The sequence below is a fragment of the Pavona decussata genome, unplaced genomic scaffold (assembly GCF_977016875.1).
Source record: "Pavona decussata unplaced genomic scaffold, jaPavDecu1.1 SCAFFOLD_92, whole genome shotgun sequence".
In the NCBI taxonomy this organism is placed as follows: domain Eukaryota; kingdom Metazoa; phylum Cnidaria; class Anthozoa; order Scleractinia; family Agariciidae; genus Pavona; species Pavona decussata.
In genome coordinates this window covers 274,842-290,000 of record NW_028145509.1, presented here as the reverse complement: position 1 = coordinate 290,000, position 15,159 = coordinate 274,842, and the positions used below count along the sequence as shown (strand labels likewise).

Sequence of the window (15,159 nt, the reverse complement as noted above, 5' to 3'; positions counted from 1 at the left end):
GCGTTAACACTAAAAAGTGACTGGGTGGGAAACGATTTAGCCGTTGCTAGAAGATTAGAGCTACTGGCCAATCACTGAACCGTAAATACAATAGACATTGTTTTTTAAATTCGTCTGAAGGCGGTAAGAGCACGGCAAACCCCTTCCACCTCTTGCTAGTTACAAAATGTGACAAAAAGGTTACTCTCCCAACATGGAAGGAGCCGAAAACAATTTTGAAATTTATGACTGGACTGATATATTTGGGGTTTGAAATATGATTAGTTTATTGGATCGCTGTTGGCCAAACTGTACCATTAATATTCAGGATTTTTACAAACATTACTTGATGTAGTGCAGTCCGGTCTTCCCAGCTTGAGCGAGCTAGCACCAACTCCAGCTTCTTCGGATAGCTTCAACATCGTATGAAAATTGTTGCAGTTCTGTTACGGCAGTTAAATTACTTGCACTTCTAATAAGCTTAAAGAGATACAGATATTTATGACAACAATCGCTAAATACAAAAGAAAACAAATCGAACACTTTAAAAAACGTCTTTCAGGCGCTGAACTGGAGTAAAGGTATTTTAAACGATGCTATTAAGTTAGTTTGTGGTTCCATGGCAAGGTATTAAAAAAAAAAAAAAACAACGAAATATTTCGGGTGAAACAGCTTCCAACTAATCACATATTTCAAACTCGCAGCTACTCTTGTTTCCAGTTTTCTCTCTCCCGAACATTGTCCGACACCTCTTCGTTACCAGACTTCTAGCGGCTTTTTAGACCCCCAGGAGTGGGCACCCTTTGCTTCCTTATATGGAAATGGGCATAGTTTCTTCTTACGAGGTTCGCACGATTGATCGAATTTGGTTCCTACCCAGGGGGGGATTATGAGTCAACACTCGCGCGCTCAGCGGCTGCGCCTCGGATTTCAATAGGACGCACGGTTACTAAGACCGTAGCTATTTGTTCTGAGTCAAACGGCGCGTTGTTACTTGTTAATCAGGGCTATTCTACAAGAAATAAATGGGGAGAAACGACCAGAAAAGACTAAAGACTACTTCATTGTAAGTAAATCAACTATATTTGAGATAAATGTAATATTTATTTAGTCGAAACCCATGTTTCCTATTGGCCATGCATTGGGCTTGCGACATATTATCTCGGCCAATCGTTTACTGCAAAGTCAAACAAATTTGATCTGACAAAATGAAAGTCAAGGACCTTCTCTATATAAAACACGATTTTTGTTCTTTCTCGATTACGTACGATTGAGACACAGGCACAATAGTTTTTTTTAAAGCTCCCTGCGCCAATTTAGTCTCAACTGTTGCTTTCGCGTTGTTACGTGTCGCTGTCGCTATATATATTATATATATATATATATATATATATATATATATATATATATATATATCTGTCTGAATTTAAAAGAACATACCCTCAGAAATCTATGATTTTTGTTAACTTTTCTTAACATATAACTTGTTTTTTTTTATTATTATTATTATTTTTTTATTTCCCATTAAATGTAGGGATGTACAATACAAGAGTCACCAGCAGTCATTTAAAAGACAAATACTATTCTTCTCCTTACCCCCCCCCCCCCCTCCCCGAAACTCCCCGATGTAGAGTCATTTAATTGTTTTGCCCAGCTAGCCCCATTCTCTCTCAAACGTTTATACACGGCACAACGAACTCGCTTTGAATTCGGCGCGGTCTTAGCTGAGAAGAAATTCGTTAGCCCTAGCGTTTTGTTTGGCTTCCTGAAGCAAAGTTTTCCTGAGGACATCATTAAGTCTAGTGAGGGAATAAGTCTCACGAGTGCAGTTCCTGTCTCGTCTAATATGCTTGCTACCAGTAGTCCTGTTTTTCAGCTAAACGAGTAAACTTTAGTTACTCGGGCTTGGACGAAGGCTGGCATATTTTGGGCTTTGCTTGAGGAGGTGACAGTCTTTGGCTTTAAAAAGTAGCTCTTAGGGATGATTTCTAGTCGGGCAAGATGAAATTATGGGGAATTTTTCACCTGGCCAAAGACTTAGTTTATTTTCTTGTTGAAAGCCGCCATATGTGTTCCCCGTTCCAATCTTTTTGCCAACATCCGGGACTTAAAGTTATATCACTAAACACGAACAAGAAATGGCAAGGATTTTCTCTTCAAAAAGCGTGAGTTTGAAAAGCTATTCGATTATTTTTCGCCGTTATAACTGTAGCGTTGTTAGGCTTGTGATCGATTAGTCGAGAGGTGCGGTTTGGGGTCGGATTTCCGGTCTCAATGTCATAAATAATTTCCAGATGTCGTTCGGCGTGATTCGTTTCGATTTGTAAATATAGAAGAGATTCGGAAAATCAATTTAGAACACTGTCTTGCTCCGATTAAGCCGATTCTGTTGTAGAAAGCTAGACTGGACCGCTAAAAGACCGGGTTTCGGGTGAGATTTAAGATGCGTTGGCGCCGTTAATAATTGCGAAATGTCGCACTTGTTTTGTCAACACATAGGCCATGTTTCATGTCAGTTCAAATGTCAGTGCTAGTGTCATGTCCAATTTCAAAGACAAACCTTCTATACCAGGTCTGTAGTATTCTTTGACCTTGCTTTCTTGTGATGAGCCCTAATTAAAGTCATGTTCTGGACTAGCATATTCCATCAGCCTAGAAAGTCTCAAAATGTGGTTAATTTCTGAAGGCATGTTCTTAAAAATCCAGACAGATATTAAAATGATATAAGTGGAATGATGAAAATATAAGCTTTTCTTGCTAGTCCTGCTTTTGTAAATCACAGTTGTTTTGTCTAACAATGTAACTGCTGTTAGTAGAAGGGCTTAAAGACTCAACTTTACAGCTTATTTCAAAATATGATGAATGCAAGGAACTAGTTAGCCCTTGCTTTGTGTCACTCATAAACTGACATGATTTCTTGCCTAAAATATAACTTGTGGAGGCACCATTTCCTCTTTATTTGGTTACTACAGTTTATCTTGAAGTGATTAATGATACAAAGAAGCATATCAAGCCGTTCTGAACAATTTGAGCCCAAATACTAATAATATCTGTCTGAATTTAAAAGAACATACCCTCAGAAATCTATGATTTTTGTTAACTTTTCTTAACATATAACTTGTTTTTTTTTATTATTATTATTATTTTTTTATTTCCCATTAAATGTAGGGATGTACAATACAAGAGTCACCAGCAGTCATTTAAAAGACAAATACTATTCTTCTCCTTACCCCCCCCCCCCCCTCCCCGAAACTCCCCGATGTAGAGTCATTTAATTGTTTTGCCCAGCTAGCCCCATTCTCTCTCAAACGTTTATACACGGCACAACGAACTCGCTTTGAATTCGGCGCGGTCTTAGCTGAGAAGAAATTCGTTAGCCCTAGCGTTTTGTTTGGCTTCCTGAAGCAAAGTTTTCCTGAGGACATCATTAAGTCTAGTGAGGGAATAAGTCTCACGAGTGCAGTTCCTGTCTCGTCTAATATGCTTGCTACCAGTAGTCCTGTTTTTCAGCTAAACGAGTAAACTTTAGTTACTCGGGCTTGGACGAAGGCTGGCATATTTTGGGCTTTGCTTGAGGAGGTGACAGTCTTTGGCTTTAAAAAGTAGCTCTTAGGGATGATTTCTAGTCGGGCAAGATGAAATTATGGGGAATTTTTCACCTGGCCAAAGACTTAGTTTATTTTCTTGTTGAAAGCCGCCATATGTGTTCCCCGTTCCAATCTTTTTGCCAACATCCGGGACTTAAAGTTATATCACTAAACACGAACAAGAAATGGCAAGGATTTTCTCTTCAAAAAGCGTGAGTTTGAAAAGCTATTCGATTATTTTTCGCCGTTATAACTGTAGCGTTGTTAGGCTTGTGATCGATTAGTCGAGAGGTGCGGTTTGGGGTCGGATTTCCGGTCTCAATGTCATAAATAATTTCCAGATGTCGTTCGGCGTGATTCGTTTCGATTTGTAAATATAGAAGAGATTCGGAAAATCAATTTAGAACACTGTCTTGCTCCGATTAAGCCGATTCTGTTGTAGAAAGCTAGACTGGACCGCTAAAAGACCGGGTTTCGGGTGAGATTTAAGATGCGTTGGCGCCGTTAATAATTGCGAAATGTCGCACTTGTTTTGTCAACACATAGGCCATGTTTCATGTCAGTTCAAATGTCAGTGCTAGTGTCATGTCCAATTTCAAAGACAAACCTTCTATACCAGGTCTGTAGTATTCTTTGACCTTGCTTTCTTGTGATGAGCCCTAATTAAAGTCATGTTCTGGACTAGCATATTCCATCAGCCTAGAAAGTCTCAAAATGTGGTTAATTTCTGAAGGCATGTTCTTAAAAATCCAGACAGATATATATATATATATTTTTTTTTTTTAACAAAGAAACAATACAATGATTGCTTCACTCAGTCGCAGGAGTGCTCGATGCAAAAACATGCAGAGCGAAATATAAATTTAAGATATTTTTTTTTTAAAAAGTTCATGGGATATTATTATCTATCGCCGAGTCTTATTTAATGTCTGTCACTATCAGGGGGCCATGGAAGTCGATCCAACAGTCATCGTTAACCTGCTAAAAGGAACTGGATAACCGTATATTGCGTAAGAGAAAGGGCAACACACAATTTATGGTACCATTGGCCCTATTAATGGTTACTTATCCGAGCGCTCTTAAAATACTAACAACATTGTCTTAGAAAGCTTACTTTTTTTGAAAATTGCGGTTTATGGTGGGAAAAGAAATAAAATTTAAAATTGATTACTGCGCAGATTTTTCTTTGGAGTGAAATAGGAAATTCTTTCTCATGTCAAAGAACAAATTGTGAAGGAAAGGTTTCAATTACAGTTAACTTCGAAGGGTCTGAAAAAGATGACCTTAAAGCAGTGGTTCAGTTAAAACTATAAGCAACATACATGTATACGTCCAAGTCAAACAGCATCATTTAATTTGTCTCCTGCACAACACCAAACCAAGGAAATCTCTTGCTCAAGTTAACTGTAAAAGAGTGACACGAGGAAAATTCCATCCTCGAACTTTCGCTAACATGTTCACTTTTTACTTTCCTAACTTGTAATTTTCATAAATCGTGTTAAACTTTCCTTCCCTCGTTATAGAAGTCTTGAGACATGCTGGCCAAACTGACGGTTGTAATTGTCTTTGTGTTCATCTGCTTCCCTAATGGAATTTCAGGTCAGTCTATCTTGTTTATGCCTTAATTTTTTTTATAGCTGGAAGGGGATGATGATGCACAACTTTCGAGCAATGGGATCATTCATAGGTCGCTAGGCTTTCTAGGAAGTTAATCTCTTGCATCCCTCAAGCCAAGTTACATCATATTCACTTTTTAGGATAAAATATATAATGAGACAATTCCTCGAAGCCAGAGGCGAGGGATCTCAGGTCTAGTCTGAATTCCAATTTTTCAGAAAAGTATCCCAAGAGGCGCTATTACTCGAAATAAAACTTAAGCTTATAGAGAACATAATAGGTCATCCACAAAAAGTAACATCTTTTCATAATATTAAAACATACTAAAAGCCCAAGGGGACGGTAACGTCGCTCCCTCTGACCCATTGTATAACAACTTGGGTCTACCCCGTTAAACAGCTCCAATAGGCCCTTTGCAGCTAACGGTCACATGGTAGAAAATCCACCTTGTTGGAGAGCAAGTTGCGCACTGGGACATCCGGAACAAATCGACTTCGTTCAATCATACTTAAATTTTCTTTGTTTTAGATGTCCTAGTGCGTAGCTTGTTCTCCAGCATGGTGGATTTTGTACCATGTGACCGTAAGCTGCAAAGGGACTATTAGAGTTTTTTCAAGCGAGACTTGAACCCAGGACCACCGGCACACTACCACTTAGTTGTGCCTCTCGTTGCTATAGCCTGATGACACATCTTAGATACGGAAAAATTCTATTCCATTTCTGGTCTGTAGGAAAGCCCATGCCAAAAGGTGTGATTCAAGATTACAAAGTCAAGACTACTTTGCAGGAGGTCAGTACAGGTACAGGATCAACCCATTCAAGAGGAGGATTGGATGGTATCAAGATCCTAGATCCACAGGGGGGGCGTTGGACACGTCGCAGACGTCGACGTCCTCATGGTGGAAGAAAAAAGAAGACGCCACAAACAGGCTAGGTCAAACCAGTCATTTGACATTATACCTGTGAGAACCACGAGAGATTGTTCACTATGTTATATCTACTAAAGTGATATTATGCGAAACAGCAAATAAAATCAATACGTCAAAATCTTTTTCCGATTTTTTTAAGGCTACCACTTCGCAGCAAACATTTCTATAGGGATTGTAGTGATCAACAGGTGTTGTAGATATATCGGTTAGGTCAGCAACATTTAGTTCCACTCGTATTATATACGCGTGTCTCACATCCTTCTTTCTGGAAGGTTTGCAAGTGTTTCTTCTTTTATTGTCTCGAGACCTTCCATCTTTGTCCTGGTTATGTGACAAAGTTACTAGTAAATCTTCTGTTATGAGAAAGAATTTTCTTTTCTGATTCGCGTGCTAACATCTGCTTTCCCAAAATTTTCATAAGCTGCGCAAAAATACTGCTTTACAACGAAGCACCTTCCTTCAATTAGATGAATTCGTAGAACTCCCAAAGCCTCCAAATGAGTATTATGGAAGGTATAAATTACGCTACAAACGACTGAGTTATTGGTGAAGTTAAAAGAAAAAAAAAATAGGAGGACATGGATAGACATAATCAGCAATTTCAGTACAAATATTTGTCATTAAATTGAAATTGCCATACATGAGCCCATCGCGCCCTAACAGCCCCTTCCAATCCAAGGCCAATACTGAGTGCACATATATTTCTCTTAAGAGAAAAACTGTTTATTGTAGCCGAGAAACAAAGTTTTAGAAACACGATTTCCACTCGAGTTCCACTCTTGTGGTGGGAGCTAAATGTTTCCAATTTTCTAGTAATTTAATTTTCTTACATTCATGAAATCCCTTTGTAAATCCTAAACCAGCTTCCCACGAAACTCAAAAATGTTTTTGAAAGTTGTTTTGTTTGACATTCGTAAACACAATGTAACTTGCAAAAGTAATTTATTCACCTACGAAGCACCAAAGAGCTCTTGGAACTCGTTCAAAGGTGTTCAAATTGTTTTCGTCAAAGGAATACTCCCTTATTTTTCCCTAGAGCGAACGAAACACTCGAGCACGAGTCGAAACGATTCTCTCCCGCGAAGGGACTCGGTTTAGCTTTTTCTCCTGACAAGGGAATTTTTGCGCTCACTCGCGTGTTCCGCTGTCTTTAATATTCCTAAGGAAAACTAGGGACTAGTTGTAGTATGGGAACAGTAATCAGTCTTGTAAATCACGTATGTCATTAACGACTTGTCTTTTAGTATATGAGACCAAACCTAAGCTGATAATAAAAGTTCTAATGAATGGAGTGAAATTTTCCGAATTTTTGGATTGCAAAACGTATTTGCATCAAATTAACCTGAAAATGACATCAATTTCTTTGTTTAGGGATAAGCAAGCTTGAAAGCAATTTTCATGTTGTTGAGAGATCAATTGAAAATAGAAGGCAGCATTTTGTCACGCGTTTGCACTTAATAAGATCAGTTCACGGCAAGCATTGTTGTAAAGAAGATCACAAAACAGATCATTCTACTACGCACGACTTCGCACACTTTTGACGAAAACCTTGCTTTAATAAAGCAAACCTAGCTTACTCATCGCCTTTTGTGGACTTAAATCTTTAACATGGTGAAGGCCTAACTATGGTCAGTTGACACAAACTACAGGCTAAAACGTTCATGAAGTTCACAACTTCAAAATGTGGGACCATAAATGAATCATCTTTAACGCGAAGAAAAGAATTTGGGCAATCGCCAACGAATGAAAACTAGACGCAGTTGGTCTTGAGTGATTTCCCCTAATTCTAAAGAACGATACAGCAGATGCAGCAAAATTCTGTCAAATACATGGAGAGCTCTATTTACAAAATTTTATGCGAAATGGGCAAACGTAACTTTGTTTAGAATCTAATTATATATCGGAAAAAGCTTAACAAGCTTAACTTGGGAGTTAACTAAAGAAAACTATTGTTTTACGTTCATATCTCTGAGGGCCGTTATGTCAATCGAAATTCTTTGTTCAAACTGCAATATTACAACATGGTCTATGTGTGTCTCATTGCTTAAATTCATCGAATGGTTCTTCAACTTTCATTAATGCTACTCCGAGATGAAACTTAAAGAGTCAATAATCTCACGATTTTATCGATAGAGCTTAACAACAGAAGACAAGTTAAGGTCACAATGCAAAAATATACATCCCTGAAGGATAAAAACGAGCTCAAAGTTAACGGTAAGTTTGTGTTAGCTTTAACGTGGCTTGAAGGACTTGAACAACAATTCCCAGGAGAAGAATAACTTCAAGGTTTTAAAGGCGCTTTAACCAAAATGTTCGTAATTGTCGTTAACGCAAGGAAAAAAGGATAACAATTTTTTCATGAATTCTTTTTAAACGCCCATCCTCCGATAGTTGAAAGGCAAATTAAACAAACCTAAAGCAAATTGTGGTAAGAGACAAGATGTTTAACAACTGGTACCAGTTCATAATCCAATTTGACCCACTTTACAGCCTCGGCTTTCAGACACTTCTCGTATTACGATGAATATATTTCGGTTTTAAATTAAAGCGCTCACTGAAATATTTCGGCCACAACCAAACATTATTTTTCCTGTATTCTCCTTTTGTTAACGTTTACTTAGAGACTAGAATTATTTCTGTAAGAGAAATATTCACAGAGTTATGAATTGTTTTAAACATTTTGTGCTGGACTTGCTGAAATATTTCGGGCCACAACCAAACATTATTTTTCCTGTATTCTTCTCTTAAATTTTAGTTAGAGACTAGAATTTTTTTTTAGGAGAAATATTCCTAGAGTCATTAATTGTTTTGAACATTTTGTGCTCGTCATTCACAGCGCATATTTAACAATTAGACGGCGAGCTCGAGGTTTCTATCGGCTGATAGTTGGCGAGGGGCGAAGCCCCGAGCCAACTATCAAAGGCGATAGAAACCGAGAGCGAGCCGTCTAATTGTTTTAGCATACCTCAGTGATCGATCTATCAAGCAAAAAAATCTTTTTATTTCATAAATTTTGATACATTTGTGCAATGATGCATGCTAAATTGCGCGTGCTCTGACAAACTGGCGCATTTGCAAAGTTCATTCATCAATTAAAACAAAGCTACACAGTGATCTCGCCATACATTGCGCAGTCTCAGAAACTTGCAAATTAAATCGTAAAAGAAAAAATGATGTGAAGCTCAAACTAAGTTTAATTTCAAAGACCTTGTCATTTTCAAATTCTGGAAAAGAGTTGACAAACACTTTGCCGTCTGCTTCGTCGTAGTTGTCGTTGACGCCGCCTTGGTGGCCCGTTTTTTGTCGACAAAACCGCCCCCGGAAAGTCTCTTCGCAGCTCAAAATATCGTCTACCCTGGGGTGTTTGGCGGAGGTTAAATATCTTTGGAGTGAGACTGCGTTGGTTTTCTCTTCCTCTCCTCCCGAAATACAGGTATGTGTAAAACTACGCGGTTTGCTGTAATTGTTTAGGATCTTTTGTATCTGCATTTCCTAGTTGACCACTTTCAAAAAGCTTTTGCAATTGCTCGCTTGTGATGGGAGTTTTATGAACAACTGGACGAACTTTTCCCTCGTTCATCAGATTTTTACAGACTGCATTTAGCGTATCATTTCCCTTCTTAAATTCATAATCACCGACGATAGACCCCGGCTTGTTTTAAATAGGTTCTTGCTTCAAATAATTATCTATCAATGGCCGCTCGGATGGCTTTAAGTGAAGAAACTTTAAACGGTTCGCCATTTGTTTGTCTCACTGACACTATTTCGGAAATTGTTCTGCACTTACCTTTAAAAATCTTTATTCCATACTTGGTAGCTTTCTTTGTTTTTTTTTCTGGCATGGCACTTTGCAAAACGTTTTGTACGTCTTCTTCACAAACTTTATGAAAACAAGAAGGGGAAGCCATTTTTCAACAGCTCCAGGTGCCGTCTATCGATCGATAGACGGCACCTGTGTAGCCAATCAGATTGCGCGTTTACGTGATAGTCGGTCACTGAGGTATGCTAATTGTAAATAGTACGCCCTAATTTTAAAGTAAACGTTCAAATATTTCGAACCATTACCAAACATTATTTTTCCTTTATTTATTTTCTTGTAACGTTTATTATGAGACTATAAATATTTCTGTACTAGGAATATTTACAAAGTAATAAATTTTGATACAAATATTTTATTTTTATCCGAGCGGCCAAATTGCACGCGTGGAAACATTACGTGGTAGCCACGTTTTCTTTATTGTACGCATTTCAAACTTTACACAAATGCACTAATAGTTTCCACAGAAGAAATATTTGAGAGAGAGCGTAATTTTTTCATCCACAAGTGTTTTATGCTCTCGAACTTCATCGGATTCAGCAATGTGATCTCGCACGATCAACAAGAACAGCTTATGGTTCAAAAAATTTTCCGCTGACGCGTAAAAAGTTTGCTTTACATGCACTTAAGATATATATAACTCAAGACAGGATGAAGAATTTGTAACGTTATTACGTTCATACAATAAGCAAAGTAGCATGTATACAAATGCTATTAAAAAGGAATTGTGGAACTCTGCTTTTAGGCTTGGCTAAATATATATAATACCTGGAAAGTGGAGTTTTTGAAAAGCTTGTTCGAAAATATAATATGGAGATAAACGGCCAGAAATGACAAAAGACCACTTTATCGTGAGAACTTCATTTTGGTTACTGATTAAGCTTTATTTACTAGAAATGCATTTTTGCCACCGCCCACTGTTCCATTAGTTTCAGATTTTGCTGTGATTATGAATGACTGATGAAAGTTTCTAGCCGACATTTGGATCTTTGTTGTTTAAAGGTTGGTCACATGATAGGCAGATGCATTTCTTAGGTTTTCAATCACTTGAATCAGGTTAGGGGTGGTTTTTATTCTACCCACAAGTTTTGTGTAACAATAGATTAGTAAAATGGATTTCCTCAGAGCTATTTCCACAAAGAACATTCCTCGATTTAGCCGTGGCTAAAAAAGCGTTTAAACTCACAATTTTGGTAAGTTGGTTTTCCCCTGAATTATTCTAAATGACTGTATTATTTTGCTCGTAAAAGACATAGTTATAAGCTAATGATTTAATGGCTTTTTTGTCAACTTTTTGCTATATTCCAGAAAGATGGAAGATTTTCATTGATCTTGTTTATCATTTTTAATTTTCAAATAATTCAGTGCGGGATTGTAGAAGAGTTAGTGTGTTTTCAGTATTCCTTAGATGATAGAAATTGACATTATTGTGAAAATTAAACAAAATATGATCTTAAGTATTCTGGTGTCATCCAATTTAACGTTTTATACATTTTAATATGAATGCAATATCGCGACCGTACCAATGTATTTGTCTTGACGAATGGATTTCCATGTCCCCATGAACTGATCATGAGTTTTTCTTCGAAAAAAAATTCAATATTGGCAAGCGCAAATTACCTCTAAGACAGACAATTTGTCTCTGAGATACGTAATGCGTCCAGTCTAAAGGTTGTTACATAGCGCTTCTATCCACAAGTTCCGTGACGACTCAAAAAGCGATTGTTTAGAGGCTATAGGTCACAGGACAAGAGATTTATTTTGTACTTACACGGTCATATTTGCATGTAGAATGCATTGTACATAACTTAACAAAGAACCTGTTGATTGGACGATTTCATGAAAAGAAACTGTTTACTGCTGCTCTCGCCCGCCGTATTCTCTACCGCTCAAGAAATAAAATAAAAATAAAAGATAGCTAAATGCATATTTAACATCTCATGACATCTGCATGTTCTTTAACTGACAAGAATTGTTTAATTTCTTCTTCTTGAGGGGCATGATGATATATTTACTGTAATATACGAACGCTGCTAAAGTAAGTGATCAGTTTACAGTGTATAGTAGAAAGTCGCTTCTTTCTTTGCTTTGCGTGTTATGACAAGGTCACGGAAAGGAAAATCAACAGGACGTGATGATATGAGAAGAATTCCTAGAAACTATTTTTGGAAACATGCTATCTCGTGATTGTCACGTGTTATATCAAGCCTGAAGGTTCGGTGTCGCCACAAGGAAGTACTTTTCCAAGAACGCGGTCGGCTCATTTCTGTTGTTCCCGCGAATAATGGCAGTTACAACAATGTTAGCTTGGAAGGTTACTTGCATTATTCTAGTTGTTATTGCAACAAACCGGTTTGTATCAGGTCATAAAGTACCTCGAGAGAACAGCTGCAAGAAAGCCTTGAGAAAAGCTGCGAATTCTCCCAAAGTTTCTCAGAAAAGCGATCTGGGCAAATCAAAGGTGCGCTTCGAGGTCTGCGCCGAAGTTGAGGGCGTGACATACTACTGCCCAGGAGATACAATTTGCTGTACACCAGGGGATCCAGAGAGTAAGTGTTGCCCTGCAGACCATCCACTGTGCTTACCTAAGATAAATCCAGAATTTTGCTGTCCTGAAGGATATCCAAAACTGTGCGGAGAGTATTGTTGCACGGCTAGCAGCTTTTGCTGTAATGAAGAAAACTGCTGTGAGGATGAAGCCGAGTGCTGCGGGGAACAGTGCTGCGAGCCTGAAGAAACATGTTGCAACGAGGAAAGCTGTTGCCAGAACGAAGCTGCATGTTGTGGGGACGGGTGTTGCACCGGTGAAACTTCTTGCTGCAAGGAAAATGCCACCGAAACATGCTGCGACAAAAATACTATGGCCTGTTGTGACGGATACGGATGCGTTCCTCCATGCCAATCCCAGTTCGACGCTATTGGGTGCCAGCTGTCGAGGTTTTCCCTCGATGCTAAACAGGCGGAAGAATCATTGGGGAAGCCTCAGACATTGCCGGAAAATCTTTATCGAATACTACGACCTGACGAGAACCCAGAGGGAATCATCGCAAAAAATCCTGCTGCCCAAAGAACTGTTCTTTCCCACGTTAACTGCGGCAGTCGGCCTCAGTACGCCTCCCAGTTTATATCAACATCAGCTTCCTTGGACGTGGCCAAATATTACATGGAAAAAGGGAAGGAGAAAGGTCTGACAGGCTTGAGAATTTGCGAGTTTGAAGTGGATAAATTACCTCAGAGTTGCCAGATTGTAGATCTGACGACTGAAGAGAACCGAGACAAGTACCTGGGGAACGCTGTGTGCAAAAACTTTGCCAAAGCATCCGCGGAAGTCCTACTTCAATGTAATGTGCCAATTTCGTGCACAGTTATTGATCCCCCACCAAGTGGTAAGGGGATGTTTGAGGATACTCGGGAGGAACTTTAGACTGTACGTGTGCTTCCTCGTTACTTGGTGTAATGAAACATTTGAAAACTGAACTGTAGTTGTTCACTTCGAGATACACTCTACACAGTTTTAACCCGAAGTGATATAAGATCATAGCTTAATTTACGTTGCTTTCAGCCAGCCGATGAATGTAGCAAGTTAGATATAACATTGTGAGTCGTTTGCTTGTGACATTAAAGGAAAATCAGTTTTGTCGATCAATGTTTTACTGATACAAAGGCAGGGAACTTTTGATAATGGAGATTCAGATGGCAATGTTAGTCACTCAATAAACATTACATCAGTAAAAATTATAAAATGTTTTAGTTTCACTTTCTGGTACACTTCTTTGTCGTTTTTGAGAAATTTAATTTCTGTATGCCATTGCAAGTATCATGTAAGAGCAAACTTTATTTTGAGGGAAAAATATCGTCAAATCAAATATAGGTTTGATGACGATACGATGTGTACCAAGGCAAGTCGTTAATGCGCTCTTTATACTTGGAAGACCACAGTTAGCCCGAGCTCTACGATTTGTGTTGACCTTTGTAACGTAAACACCACCATCTCGATGACCATTGTTTATTAACGAAATTATAATTAGGATTTCTATAGGGAAAAATTATCGTATTTGAAGGCACAACCATTTACAATTTTTCAATAAAAATTTCACACCTGAACTCTTTGGAGTTCCTTTTGTCTCCTGTGTGGGTTTTGGGTCGATTTGACTGAGGTGATTTCGTGGAGTTTAAGTTGCCGCGGCTTCTCTTCATATATTAAGTCACAAGGTTGGGAAGTCCGCCAGAGGAAGCGACCGGATCTACTGACGGAAAACAGCCATAAATTCGTTTCAAAGGCTCGTATCAAAATTCCACGTGGATCACGGCAGATAGCAACAGAACACATCCGTCCGTAGGTATGAGACTGAGGGAATTATTTCTCAATAATGTACACGAACGCGTCTGTCAAGACCCATCGAATCTCGCCGTTCCCCAAATGTTGGCTTAGTGACGCGGCCTAAGCAACACGACATTCGAATCAAGCCTCTAAGGTCTCCTTTACCACATAGTCGTAAACCGCGCAAAAATACCTTTGAATTAGGAGGCACCGTCCTTCAGAAATCAAAGTTCCTCGGACCGCGGACCATCCTATCCTATCCCGAGATTCGCAGGTGTATGCGCAGTAGGAAGGAGGCACCGTGCTTAAAATGGGGGAGTGAACACGGACATGATTACACACAAGACGGATTTTCAATATCATCCGTAAGGTTATGGAATATGTTACCTAACTGAAAGTTTGCTGTTCATCCAGCCTTTCTTAGTTCAAGTCTTTAAAAGTTGCAAAGTGCATGATTACTCAACTTTAAATACTTTATATTAGGAGGTCGTCGTCAAGCTGTATGGCACGCTCACCTTAGGCCAAGCGGTTCAACCCTGAATCATAATTTGTTCATCAAAAATTATATTTCCTCACCTGCGCATCATTGTGGATTTACTAGAGAAAGTATTGACCATTTCGTTTTTGATGATGCTGCTGAAAGTGATTATCTGCTTACCTCCGCTGTTCAGTTGATTGGTAATGAACTGAGATGGGTCAGGGCATCAAGACGAACCTACAATAGCTAGTTGCAATGACTTCTGAATAGTGTTCCTGAGATTTCTTTGTAAAGCAATGTTTGACCATTTTTAGGAGTTCAGCTAGAAGTTTTTGGTAGATTCTAAATGTTTTTTGTAGACCTATCAGTAGCCTTATCATGCAATCCTTTATTCCAAGCTTCAGTGTTTTGTGTCTGTTACGACCTGTGTT

The 15,159-nt window shown here is 38.7% G+C and overlaps 1 protein-coding gene and 1 long non-coding RNA gene across 2 annotated transcripts in view; both read left to right on the top strand.

The window, feature by feature from the left end:
* LOC146473679 (uncharacterized) overlaps positions 1-6,220 on the top strand; it is a 9,461-nt gene extending 3,241 nt beyond the window's left edge. Inside the window, exons 2-3 of the long non-coding RNA XR_014866274.1 lie at positions 5,090-5,165; positions 5,915-6,220. This is a non-coding gene — a long non-coding RNA (uncharacterized LOC146473679). The remainder of the gene's footprint in view (positions 1-5,089; positions 5,166-5,914) is intronic.
* A 5,903-nt stretch (positions 6,221-12,123) lies between these two features.
* On the top strand, positions 12,124-14,033 carry LOC146473678 (uncharacterized). The gene has a single exon (XM_085117579.1). It carries the CDS (start codon positions 12,214-12,216, stop codon positions 13,351-13,353), a length of 1,140 nt encoding a protein of 379 aa, XP_084973705.1. The 5' UTR covers positions 12,124-12,213; the 3' UTR covers positions 13,354-14,033.
* The last annotated feature ends 1,126 nt before the right edge of the window (positions 14,034-15,159 follow it).